This window comes from Canis lupus, chromosome 2 (assembly GCF_048164855.1).
Source record: "Canis lupus baileyi chromosome 2, mCanLup2.hap1, whole genome shotgun sequence".
Taxonomy (NCBI): Eukaryota; Metazoa; Chordata; class Mammalia; order Carnivora; family Canidae; genus Canis; species Canis lupus.
In genome coordinates, this window is record NC_132839.1 from 73190374 (window position 1) to 73204098 (window position 13725).

At 38.7% G+C, this 13725-nt stretch overlaps 1 protein-coding gene across 16 annotated transcripts in view; it reads left to right on the plus strand.

The window, feature by feature from the left end:
- Positions 1 to 13725, plus strand: part of APBB2 (amyloid beta precursor protein binding family B member 2) — a 375292-nt gene that overhangs the window by 200269 nt on the left and 161298 nt on the right. The window contains exon 1 of one of the 16 annotated variants that reach the window (XM_072806772.1): positions 12552 to 13026. The exons of the other annotated variants lie outside the window; for them this stretch is intronic. Coding sequence (XP_072662873.1) covers positions 12975 to 13026 — 52 coding nt within the window. The 5' untranslated portion in view covers positions 12552 to 12974. Of the gene's footprint in view, positions 1 to 12551; positions 13027 to 13725 lie in introns of those variants that run through there. 16 annotated transcript variants of the gene reach the window in all.

Sequence of the window (13725 nt, forward strand, 5' to 3'; positions counted from 1 at the left end):
GCCGCTCGATCACTGAGCCACCCAGGCACCCCTCAAAGATCTTTTTTATGTGGGTTATATCTATCAATGTTTATTGTATTCAAGATTAAAATGGAGATTATTTTTTAAATTAATCCATTTAAAAAAGAATAAGAAACATTACTATTAACAAAATAGTATGTTTTATGAAACAAACATTTTTTCAAAGCCAACAATTAGTGAGAAGAGTGGTAATGTTTTATTTATTCGAAAATCTTGGCATACCTGGGTGGCTCAGCAGTTAAGTGTCTGCCTTCAGCTCAGGTCATGATCCCAGAGACCCAGGATCGAGTCCCACGTCGGGCTCCCTGCATGGAGCCCGCTTCTCCCTCTGCCTGTCTCTCTCTCTCTCTCTCTCTCTCTCTCTCTCATGAATAGATAAATAAAATATTTTTAGAAATAAAGAAATAAAGAAATAAAAAGAAAATCTCCTTCATGGCTTAATCAAAGGCAACTGGATTCTCTTATCTGATTCTACCTTTACTGTGTCTCCATAAATTGTTTTGGCTGAAGTAGATGAAGAAAATCGTGCCAGTCTCATACAGACATGAGGGTGGATAAGAGAGGAATATTTTAATAGCTTTTTCAGGTAATTGCGGATATTCTTTTTTGATGTTATACCAAACCTCAATAATTGGTATTTTCTTAAAAGTTAGTTACAACCACAATAGTAAACTTTGTTGTATTGTTGTATTAAAATCCACTGATGCATCATACATTTCGAATGGATGTTTTACCCATCCATAATTTTGTAACATCATGGATTGGTGATTTGGAAAATATTGGTTTAGTGAGTTGTGAAGTTCTTCCAAATGTTGACACATTTCATTATACAGTAGGAAAACATTACATTCATTCATCTCACCACCTATCTCATCAGAAAAGTCAGTAATTATTGGGAAGCTGTCAAGCTCTCAGTGGCAGATAACAAGTTTTCCAAAATTCTAATTTTTGCTTGAAAGCTTGCATTTTATCATTGGCAACAAATACTGTCAGTTGTTTTCCTTGAAGTGACAGGCTCACCTCATTCATTTCTGAGACAATGTCTGCTTGGTACCTGAATTTGAATAACCACGGTTAGTCTGTCGGTTGTTCTTTGAAGAAGAAAGGATGTTCCATGTACGTTTTTCCTCAAACAATGATCATGCCTCCATCTACAGAAGTGCTTTATGCATGCTTACACTAGGAAGGTATACTCAAGGATTGAGATTTAATGAAGTCAATAATTTTTACTGCTTCCACAAGGAAGTCTTAGGTGAAATTAGCTTTGTTTTCAGTGGGAGTATATATTATCGGGGGATATGGTGATTGCTGGTACAATTTGTATCACTGTCTTTCTTCGTGCTGCAAAAGCCCACAATTGTAGCCATTATTTTTTGTGCCCTATCGGTTAAATGTCAGCACAGTGGAAAAAGCTGTAAATAACATCTTAGAATTATGAAAATAATTTCGACCTGAGAAATCCCCTGAAACTCTCCCCAGGAATTTTGCTCTCGGTGTGAGGCTCAGTGCTTCCAGCATTTTGGTTGGAGAGGAGAATCCATGAAGGATAATTGTGAGAAAGATCAGATAGTTAGATGGAGGCCAGATTGGAGAATGCTAATGCCTAACTATGAACTTGCTTTTGTTAGTGAAAAGTGGTTGGTAATTGCAAGAAAGGAGTGTCCTTAGAAAGGTGAAGTTTGAAGGAAGCATATCTGACACTGGTGCCCAGGGTACATTGGGGCAGAGGACGCAGGCTGTTTTGAGTGTCTCAGAGCAGTCTGTTGGAGATGATGAAGATCAGAGGAGACTGGTAGCTTTACAAATAGAGCAGAAGTAGAGGAAAGACATCTCTAGGATTTAGTGGTGGGTTGAATATGGTAGTGAGGGAGAGAGAAGAACCAAACATGTCAGAGTTTCAGTGTGAAGACTAGAACATGCTGGTTTTCAGCAGTAATGGTTGGGAGAAGGATCTAGTTTTTGGAGGAAGAGGAGGAGGATGTTTTTTATTTTAGATACGTGAGTTTGAGATAATGTGGAATAGCTGAGGGGTGAGGGATGGGGTTGGGGGCAGTGGATGTGCTGAAATTAGAGTTGTGGCTTTACTCCGACACCAAGTTCTTCTATTTTGTCTGGGACTTTTACATGAGCTTCTGGTGCATTGCAGCTTTAAGCATACTTCCCTTTAGACAGGTGATAGGGTAAGGACGGAGTGGGAACATGGTGACTTAGCCAGATTGGGTAGTATTAGAGGACCACCCAAAACACCTGTGACATAGTTATGATGGTTAGAACCAGTGTGTTCTTTTTTCTAATTGTAAATATTAAACTTGCATCACTTTTCTCTAATTTGTACTCATCTGCAGTGAAGTGAAAGGGCCACATTTAGAAAGACAAGCATACTCTTCTACTCACAAGCTGATGTTGACATTGACTTTTACTTACCTCTGCCAAGTAAGAGACCCAACAGACTTTACCTGGTGACATGCATGGCCTTGGCCTAGGGTCTCCCTGACAGACTCCAAAACTAGACTTTTTTAAAAGCAGATCTGCTTCTCAAAGATAGACTCATTAATCAAGTTTGTGAGACTAAAATACTACAGACAGTATATCAGTTTATTAATTTGTAATGAGAATGGTCACTCTCATGGATAATGGATTTGTTGACATGACACAGTCAGTACACACTCTCAGAGCTAGTGTATTATTTCCCAACCAGAAGTCATTATCACATGGCCTGATTTGCCATAAACTACATGACTAGGCCTCCCCTCCCTCTAGACAGTCACACAGGGAACCCAACTATACGTAGAAGGATGCTTGAGGAGCATGGTTCTACCAGAGGGGAGTCAGAGAAATCAAATTTTAAAAGGCATCAGGCTGGAGAGCCTGATGTATCCTGTACTTCTTCCCCTTCGGGTGATGCTATTGGGAACCTAGAATCCCTGAAGCACATTGGCTAAGATTCACTCTTCTTTGGGATTTGAATCTATGGTCTACTTTTTCTAAGCTACCTAGATTATATATAATACCTACCAGCTATTCTGTCTAACACACTCTTAGGATAAAATAATATTTTCTCCTGAGTTAAAGATAAGCCATTGCTACCTACACAAAACACTTCTGACACTAAATTTGTGGGTTCTCCAGTTCTCTGCAGACACTAATTGGACAGCAATCCTGATCTTAACTGCCTAGAATTAGCACATACCCAGAGGTTAAGGTCCCTGTGCTGTACGACTGCTCTCACCTGACTTCAGATGCCACTCACAAGTAGTGGGTCATCAGGTTACCCACAGAGCTGTCCAACTTGACTACAAATCAGGAGTCTTTGTTACCCTTGCCTCAGAATGATAATTTGCTATCATGGTTCATAGAACTCAGGAGAACAGTTTATACTTACTGGTTTATTACAAATTATATTATAAAGGATACAAATGGACAACTAGATGAAGAGGGATGAGGGCGAGATCCGAACGAGTCCTGAGTGGAGGAGTTTCTGTCTCTTTGGAGTTGACCCATGGATTTGTTCACCAACCCAGAAATTTACCAGGCCATTTCATTTAGGACTTTTATGAAGGTTCCATTCCATGAGCATGATTGATTAAAACCCTGGCGAATGGTGATTAACTGAGTTTACAGCCTCTCTCCCCTCCTTGAAAAACGAAACTAAGAGTTCCAACCCTCTGATTTCCCTCTGTGGCAACCAGCCCCATGCTGAAGCTATCTAGAGTCCCACCTAGAGTTATTGAATTAGTATAAACTCAGCTCTAGTGGATAGAGGCTTATTATGAATGACAAAAGATGCTATCTGACTTACATCACTCAGAGGTTTTAGGAACTCTTCAGGAACCAGAATGAGACCAAATACGTATTTTTTATTAGATCACAAGATGATAGTCATACTCTGTTTGGGAGCCATCTTATCTCCTTCTTGTCCCATTTCTTGGCTTTGATCCATCGGCTGACTCCATTGTTGCTTGATTACTCCAAGAACAGTCTTAAGCGCCTTCATTTTCAAGTCTGGGGAGAAATCTCATTGCAGCTATTAAGTCACTCTTTCTTCCAGGTTTGTCCTAAAATCCACCTGCATCCAACTCTCTTAGACATGTCTTACAGTGCTGATGTCTGGGCCTCACCTGTGCCTTCCAGAATCAGATCCAGTAGGTGGGTCTCAGGAACCTGCATTTTAACGAGCTCTTGAGAGATTCTTTACACGCCCTGCTTGAGAAGCACAACTCCAATTCTGACATTTGATCTGCTTTAGTCGGGGATTTCCATGATGCTGTAAAGTGCTGTGATCTTGCTAAAGTCCATTCTGATCTGGCTAAAGTTTAACAGCAATTTATAGAATCATGATGAAACACATGTATAAAACATTCATTTTCTTAAAAAAACAAAAACAAAAAACACAAAACCAGTGCTTTGTTTTAGTTTTTGTAGGGGCAAGAAGGGTTTTCAATTATTATAGGCTCCAGAAATTAAACCCCTGGAGTCCTTTTTCTAGTTCTTGACCGTAAAATGGAATCTGTTGTCATAAGCTTTATGCATCATAAAGACTGAATATTTAACATCCCAACTCTGACATTACTCAATGTATAATTGTGGCCCAGTCACTTACCATCTTGCATTTCTCCCTCTGTAAAATGGGGTTAATGACAGTACCTGCCTCATGGGGCAGTTGAAGGGCTGAAATAAAGGGAGACATGGGGAGCACTCAGTATCGTACTGGGCATGCAATCAGGGCTCTGCAGAAATTTGATTTTACAATTATTTCCAAATGGGAAATTAACTATCCCACTAAGAGAAAGGCACAGAAAGAGTAAAAGAGGGACTGTGATTTGTGTGTACAAAATACTTTTAGATAAGCAGCAGAATAGACTAGAATGTAGAGATAAGGAGACAATACTTAATAGAGCGGAAATCTTGCAAATGGAAGGCTGCCCTGCTTTCGATCCATCCCAATTGAGTTTGGTTTATAGGTCCAATCAGCCTTAGCTGAAAGAGGGGAGAAGAGGATGGTGGGTCTGAGGCCAGTGCAATCCCCTGGGTCTGGACACCAGGAGGCCTTAGGGCCAGCTGACTTGCAGAGTCCCCATGCTTCCATGCAGCCATCCCGCCCCTCATCCAACAAATCTTCCAAGTGCTAGTTTGTTCTCTTCCCCACCCCACACTTATGGAGACACCCAAGAAACTATCCAGGATATATCTAAAATGCTGTTTAATTTTTTTTTTGTTTAATTATATCAGAAAACGAATCTCTAGCTGTTAAAGTGAACTAAACCAGTCAGCTGAGGTATCCGTTTCCATTCTCAGCAAGTTCTGAGCATTAACTCCAGAACGTGTTAGCAAAGATGCTTTTCTCTTTAGCATTTTTAGCCTTAATTAACAATTTTCACTCTCAACATGATTTTGGAGGGTGGTGGTTGGTGGGGGGCAGAGACAGACGGGATGAGACTGAGTGTTCTGATTGTAGAGGCTATAACTGGTAGGATTTTCATAACTTTGTAGTTTTAAGCCATCCTGAATATTCTCAGAGACAGTTCTTCAGAGACGCTTCAGCCCACCTTCTCTAAGGGTCGCATGAGTAGCAGCCTCAGCTAACATACCCTTTGGTGTTCCGCAGATTCTAAAAGAAACCTAGAAAACTAAGGGATAAGCTGAATTAGGGAAGGAGCGTTTTCAAAGCTGTAAATTAAAAAGCATGTCTAAGAGACGGGGTTAGAACGTCTGGAGCTTGTCTGTACTTTCTGCTGCTTTTCTTTGCTCATTTGCCAAAAACAAACAAACAGAATCACCTCACTTCAAACTCAGGACCAAGAAGCAGGTGGAAATTGCTCTAGTCAGAACTCCATCTGCATTTTTTATGTGTTCTCTGCATATGTTTTTAAGATATAAACAATCACTTGGTAGCTACCCTATTTCATCTAAAATATTTTGTATGTTCTTAGTCTGAAGGATAGGATGGGCTAACATCATGGGGTGGGGGTGGGGGTAAAGGTTTCACAATACATGACAGTCTTCAGGGGAACTTTTTATCAATACCAAGAAGCAAGATGAGAAATTTAAAAACCAAAACCCAGTCTACACTGACCAGAAGTCTGTGTACTCAAGCAGACGGAATCTTCCACCCCTCTCTCACTCTTCCAGGTTCTCTCTGCTTCTGTTTTCCTCCATAGACCACATAAACCCAATTTAAACCTTCAGGAGCTGAGTCCCAGAGTCTTTGCTTTTCTTGGCAGAAGCGGAAGAGAAGATGCCATATACAGTTTGGAGTAGCATGGTGAAACATAGTTTTAAAACGATAGATATAGTTTGGGATGAAATAAATCACTGTTTAATCTGTATTACTTTGCCCATATGGGTATACTTGGACCCACCACGAACTTCCTGCATGCTGGTGAAGCGTTTCCTCCAGGAGCTTGCCATAGTTCTGTCAAGAGCCTTCTGGAAGCCTGAACACTTTGGAATGGTAGGCTAATGAAATGCTGAGCCATTTGCAGAGTTCTTTTCTTTCTTTTGGATAAAAAGTGGTTATGGCACCAGTGCTTTCATGAGAAGTGATCAGCCTTGGAATCTTGCCTAGCTTTTGGCACTTTTGTAGGAAAGAACCCTTTTTCTCAGGTCAGACACCTGATAGGAAGTGGAACGTTCCTATGATGTTGGGCAACAAACTAAGGCTTAGTCTGTCAGTTTTAGGCTGAGTATTATTTTATGAAACAGTTTTTACAGTTGGATAAATACATGTGTGTTTACATGTGTGATGACAAAATGTATTTCTTACACACATTGCATTCAAGTGTATGGTGGAAAAAGAATGGTGTTTGGAGTCAAGTACACCTAGGTTTTGAATCCCAGATCTGCCTCACTGCTCTGTGTTCTTGGGCAAGTTACTAAATAGCCCTAAGCCGTCATTTCATAATTTATAAAATGAGCTCCTATCACCTAACTCATAAAATTTCTGAGATGATTGAATGAGCTAATAATAAATATATGGAAAGTCTATGTGCTAGAATATATGCAAAGCGTGTATATATGTATGTATGTAAAGTATATTCCTGGCACATGGCAGGAATCAATAAATAGTCTTTCTTTCCCTACTTTCATTTTATCTAATTTCCTAAAAATATCTAGCGATTCTTATTGGTGGTTCCTTTGATTTGGTGTTAACATTGGTCTAAATTATTATTTTAGAATCAACAGAATGGAACTTGCACCAAACTAGATTTTATGGATCCAGATCCGAGCACCTGTTCTGCCAAATAAATGTCTTACGTTGGGCGAGTTGCCTGTGCATTGTAGTGTCTCCTTCCTCTGTTCGCCCTCCCTTGTCCCAGTCTGTAAGCTTTTTTCTTTTTAATGATGACATATGTTTCAGGTCCACCGTCTAGGGTTGGCCTTAGGATTGATCCACATTTCTTTCTAGGAAATGTAGTATTTTGTGAACTCTTCATTATTCATTCTGATATTTGAGTATACATCCTGGCCATATGTATGTTTATAAACCATACACATTTGCAACATACTAATATATTCTGTTTATAGATGCAACATACAAAAGTGGAAATAAATAGATAAGGGGCACCTGGGTAATGCAGTCAGTCGAGCCTCCAACTCTTGGTTTTGGCTCAGGTCATGATCTCAGGGTCATGAGATTGAGTCCTGTGTCAAGCTCTGCACTCATGAGATTGAGTCCTGTGTCAGGCTCTGCACTTAGTCTTCCTGCTGGAGACGGTTCTCTCTGCCCCTTCCCCACCATGCAGTCTCTCTCTCTCTCTCTCTCTCAAATAAATTAATTTTAGAAGAAAGACATAAATGGATAAAATAATAATAGAGTTTAAAGTTTAAATAAAGTTTAAAGTAGAATATATACTTTCTTCATATCCCAGTGGACCATCTTGTGCTACTCTCATTTTTTTAAAAATTGTGGTAAAATACACATGACACAAAATATGCCACCTTAGCCATTTTTTTAGTTTCAATTCAAGTTCTTTAATGTAAAAAAAAAAAAAAAAAGTTCTTTAATGTAGTGTAGTATTGGTTTCGGGAGTAGAATTTACTGATTCATAACTGACATATGACACCCAGTGTTCATCACAACAAGTGCCATCCTTAATGCCATTTAGTGCATCCCCCCACCTTCCCTCCAGCAACCCTGTTTGTTTTCTATAATTAAGAGTCTCTTATGGTTTGCCTCCTCTGTTTTTATTTTATTTTTCCTTCCCTTCCCCCATGTTCATCTATTTTGTTTCTTAAATCCCATATATGAATAAAATCATGATATTTGTCTTTCTCTGACTTATTTCACTGAGCGTGATATGCTTTAGTTCCATCCATGTTGTTGGAAATGGCGAGATTTCATTCTTTTTAATGGCTGAGTAATATTCCATTTTATTTATTTTTTATATATTTTTTAAATTATTTATTCATGAGAGACAGAGAGAGAGAGAGAGAGAGAGGGAGAGAGAGAGGCAGAAACACAGGCAGAGGGAGAAGCAGGCTCCATGCAGGGAGCCCGACGTGGGACTTGATCCCGGGTCTCCAGGATCAGGCCCTGGGCTGAAGGCGGCACTAAACCGCTGAGCCACCCGGGCTGCCCCTCCATTTTATTTATACACACATATTATATCTTCTTTTTCCACTCACTAGTCAATGGACATTTGGGCTCTTTCCATAATATGGCTATTGTTGATAGTTTAGCCATTCATTTTTATTAAGTACATTCAAATTGTTGTAAGACTATCACTACCACCTATTCTTAAAATTCCTTTCATAGTAAAACTGAAACTCTACATGCATTAAACAATAACTCCCCAATCTCCCGTCCCCCTAGCCCATGGCAACCACCATTCTATTTTTTGTCTCTGATTTTGACTACTCTAAGTACCTCCTTCCTATAAATGGAATCATACAGTATGTATCTTTTTGTGACTGGCTTTTTTTACTTGGCATAATGTCCTCAAGTTTCATCCATGTTGTTGCATGTGTCAGAATTTTCTTTCTCTTGAAGTCTGAATAATATTCCATTGTGTGTATATGCCACATTTTGCTTATCCATACATCATCGATGGACACTTGGGTTGCTTCCATGTTATACTACTTCCACTTTTGAGACTGCTGGTATAGCAGGTGAGCCAAAGAACAATGGTAGATAAGCATATGATGGGTCATAAGAGAAAAAGCAGCATTGAACTTGGCGAATGATTCAACCCTGTGGCTCTCACTCTGCTGTACATTAAAATCTCCTAGAGTGCTTTAAAAAATGATCTACATTGAGGTATTCCCAACATGGACTCTGATTTAACTGGTCTGTGAGAAGAAGAGTATTTATTTATTTAAAGCTTTGCTATCAGTATTTTTTTTTTAAAGCTATTCAGATGCATCCTTTGTGCAGCCAAGATTGAGAATCATTGATTACCCTTTCAGAAATTCACTCTCTAAATTTGTAAACCTCCATTGACAATACTCATTTTATGGGAATGATAATTGTCACCCTTTTCTGAATGCCCACTGTGTGTTGGGCTCTCTGCAAGCATGTGGGAGTCTAGTCTTTACCACAGTCCTTCAGGGTAGATGCTAAATCTTCTTCTTTTTTTAAAGAGGTGAGTTTGCTGAGACTCTGAAAGCTGTAAGAATCATGGCTTAAGTAATAGCTAAGCAACCCAAAGGATCAGGATTCACACTCAAGGTCTGTCTCATTTCAGAGTCCATGTTCATTTGTTTGTTCATTCTTTCTCTCTCTCTCTCTCTCTCTCTCTCTCTCCTTCTTTCCTCCCTCCTACCTCCCTCCCTTCTTTCCTTCCTTCTCTCTCCCTCCCCTAGCTTCCCCTCCCTCCCTTTTTCTTTCTTTCTCTCTCTTTTTTTCCTGAAAAGGTGAATGAAAATCCGATGTGTGAAAAGTCCCCCTTCTTTGGACCTCTTCTTTGATTACATGACTCTAGCATTTTGTTTGTATTCTTTCATTTCTTCTTTTCTTTCCCACTTGAACAGACAATTCACCAAAGATTCCTTTGAGACCAAGATTTGGTCTTCATGAATACCCAGTGATTATTATCTTTGTTGCCATTGGATTTGAAAGTCTGGTTGCATGATATTGAATCTGTGAATGTGGTCTGTGACACCACCCCCTGGAGCAAACACATTGCCCTTCAAATGAAGCTCTTAGGAACTAGTAATCACTATAAAGTTCAGCTGAGCAGACCAAAATGCGGTAGGACGTTTGACAGTTGGCGTGATGCTTGTGCTTCTATAAGTCACTATAAATTGTTTATTACAGTAAATAGAGAATAAATAAAGAAACAAGCAAATTAAGAAACCAAGTAAATGCATAGCTAGTTTGAAAAACCAACACATTTAGGATGTCTTTGGAAAAAATGCACTTTCTAGTCTACTCAAGGGAAATTAAAAACTCTTGTGTTTTATTGATTTCCGCTAAGCTCATCTGCACATTGTTTACATAAAAGCTATGTGATGAAAGAAAGGCCATAATTTTTGGAAGCATGGATTTTAGATGCAGAGATTTTGGTTTTGTTTCCAGAAAATGAACTCTTTCTGCAGAGAAGCATTCACCTCTGGAAAACATTTTTCATATCTCTTCTGGTGTGCATCAGTGAATAGTCGCAAGGAGAAAGCATTGTGTCTGAGCTGAGTGAGCTCAGCTTTCCTTCTGCCTCAGACCCCTGAAAAGTACTGAAAGAGGCAAGGCATCATGGGGTAGCTGCCTCCTTTGAGAGTCCACGCAAGTCATGATGATCACCTGACTCTTAATATTGTGCATTAATAAATGTACTTCTCAGCCTTCTCCGTTTTCTCTACTCCACTGAAAAATCCACTTGTTTCTCACCCACTATATGAACACTGAAAAGTCCAGAAAGGCACTTTGGACAGCAGAAGAAAACTTATTTATTTAGCATTCATTACAGTAGTATTAACTGTATATGTACCATGTCCCAGCCCCTGTCATTTTAAAAGAAAAGAGTGAGTTGTTGATAAGAATTAAACTTTAATCGTGTATATTCAAGTAGAGTGTGTTGCAAAATAAGGGCTTTTGGCACAAGTACAATGAGAATGACACACCTTGGGGCAAGTCCGATTGTGTAGCTTTGGGATTGTGTGAATAATGTAATGTGACTTTGAAACTCTTGTGTCAGAACTGGCTTTGAGTCATCTTTGGGGCACAGTCACTTAGTCATGGTGACCATTTGTTTCTTGCCCACTGCATGAGCAATCTGTTGACATTCAGTATATCATTCAGTTCACAAAATATTCCTGGATATAATCATTTGTCTTTTTCAGACTTGGAAACTGAGGTTTGGAGAGTTTGATTTTTGTCTCATGAATGCTAATGCTTGAATGTAAAATCTCATTTTTACTTTATGGAAGACCACAGGATCATGGAATTTGAAGGGACTTTAGATTTTGTCTAATTCCCTTCTAGTTCCCTTCTATTATATCCTAAAGAGTTGGTCATTCAGCACATGTTGAGGATGAATCCACTAGGTTCTTGGAGAATGCTTGATGGTTCACAGAATCATCCTTTATAAAGAGTTCCAGAAACAGAGCAGTCACAACATGGTGGTTCTTCAACTTTTTCTGTTTTGGGATCACCACCCAGAAACATCATGGGAATTTTCACACCCTAGTTATAAATTATACACAGAGACTATGTTCAGTCCTTCATTTTGAGAAAGTATGACTATCTAATTTTAAATACATTTCAAAGAATTAGTCATTGGATTGAAATGTCAAATCTAAAAAAAAAGTCCTATAAAATATTCAAGAGACCTCCTTATCCCTTAGGGTACAAATCATTACCTAAAGAGAACAAGGCACATGAAAATAGAGAACTGGTTCAGTGTAATTTATAATCAAACAATCAAAGCTTCCTGCTGATTGTTTTGTAACTTTAGATTAAGAAATTTGCTGAGCTGAGGAAGAAAACCACTTTTTACAATTATATTGTCAAGTTCTGAAGTATGTTTTGTGACTGTCAAGTCCTAAATCGATCTTTTAAACTTTGACAAGCAGATCAAATATCTGTGTAATAAAAAATATAAATTTATTATTCTTTTGATACATAGGCTTGGTATCATGTTGTTTAACATTGAGCTTTTCTTCTCAAGTGAGTATATTGGCAAGCCGTGGAAAAGCTGTTAGTTTTTACCTAATCTTTTAAAAGTGATAATTTCTTAACAGATGTGAATTTAATTTTCCCCCTATAGTGTGCAAAAAACCCAAAAGTTTTCTTGGTCATTTGACTGATGTGATTTTTGGCATTGCTTTAAATTATTATTATGGTTAAAAAGGGGAGGGACTTTCTGATGAGAACAGCACTCTCTTTAATAGCCTTTCACAAAATCAATTTCTACCATTCCTGCTGTGCTCCTGTGGAGTGCTGGAGGTTAGGTACCTTGGGAAGAGTTTGTGTCTCCTAAATTTGTCTTTTAAATTTTCATAATTTGCCCCTTTCTCCCCTCCATGCTTATCTAAACAGTTTACAACAAAGGCCTTTTTGTATAGTTTTTCTTGTGCTCGAAAGAGGGGAGTATGTGAGGGAATTTTGCTATTTACGTGGCTACTTACTATCCATTGTGGGTGATGGATTAATACAATAGATTCATGGCCCCAGTGCCCTGTTTCTTGATCTCCTCTCTTGATTGGAATAAGTCAGATCATGCATCGGGATCTTTTAAACCGGAAACAGTTCAGTGGTGGATGCACCTTTCCTAGCTGCTTTGTTCTCAGCTCATCTGGATAAGGAAGCACTGATGCCATTTGCATGTGGAGCTTCAGCAATGCGATGTCCAGGCAAATGTGCCTGGGAGTGATGGTTTCATTTTCTACAAATTCTGATCCTACCTGGGCTAATTAACTAAATTCTTATTTACACACAAACTTCAAATGGGGAGTTGATTCGGATGCCTGTTAAAGAAGGATAGAAAAGTATTGAGAAATGTAGCTCAGAAACCTAAAGGATGCTGGTTGCAGATCAGCTGAGGGTGGATTGCACTGTCACGGCGAAAGATTGTAAGTAATCTCTTATTACCTACAGTATTTCATTGGGCATAGCGTCTCTTTTGGATTTCTTTGAGACTTTATTTTTTACTCTTTTACTTTATTATTTTGTTAGGCTGGCAGAGGGGCAATCATAAAAAAGAGAAAATGAGCAATTTTGAATTGATGGAGTGCCTTGAAAAGAGTTCTCTCAAAATAGAGTTCTTGGCTTTCCTGCAGACCAAGTGATAAAGTTTAGAAATTGTGATCTGTGGAGCTTGAAGATTTTCAAAAAGGACTAGAATCCCTTACAAAACTTCTGTTTTCTCCTTTATGTGTCACTAATTTCTTCCCTGGGACAACCTATTAAGTTATTCAAGTAGAAAAGTCTATACTCAAGATAACATGAATCAGCAAGTTAGTTCATCCCAGCCAAATGCTTTAGTGCAGGGCAAAGTAACTTTTTACTGTGATGAAATATAAGCTGGATCTGAAGACTTGTAATTATTACCGGTGGTGCTTTTTTCACACAGTTTGACTTATATGTAGAAATGCTGCTTGCTCAACTTTCCAGAAATTACCAATGTTCATCTTCTTCCCCAGCTTCACTCTAACTCCAATTAATTAATTTTGGAGCATTATCTTTTTATTGTTTTAATACTTAGAGATTTAATGTGGTTAAACTGCAACAGAATGAAAAAATATTGCTTTAATTTCAGCATATCTGGTAAG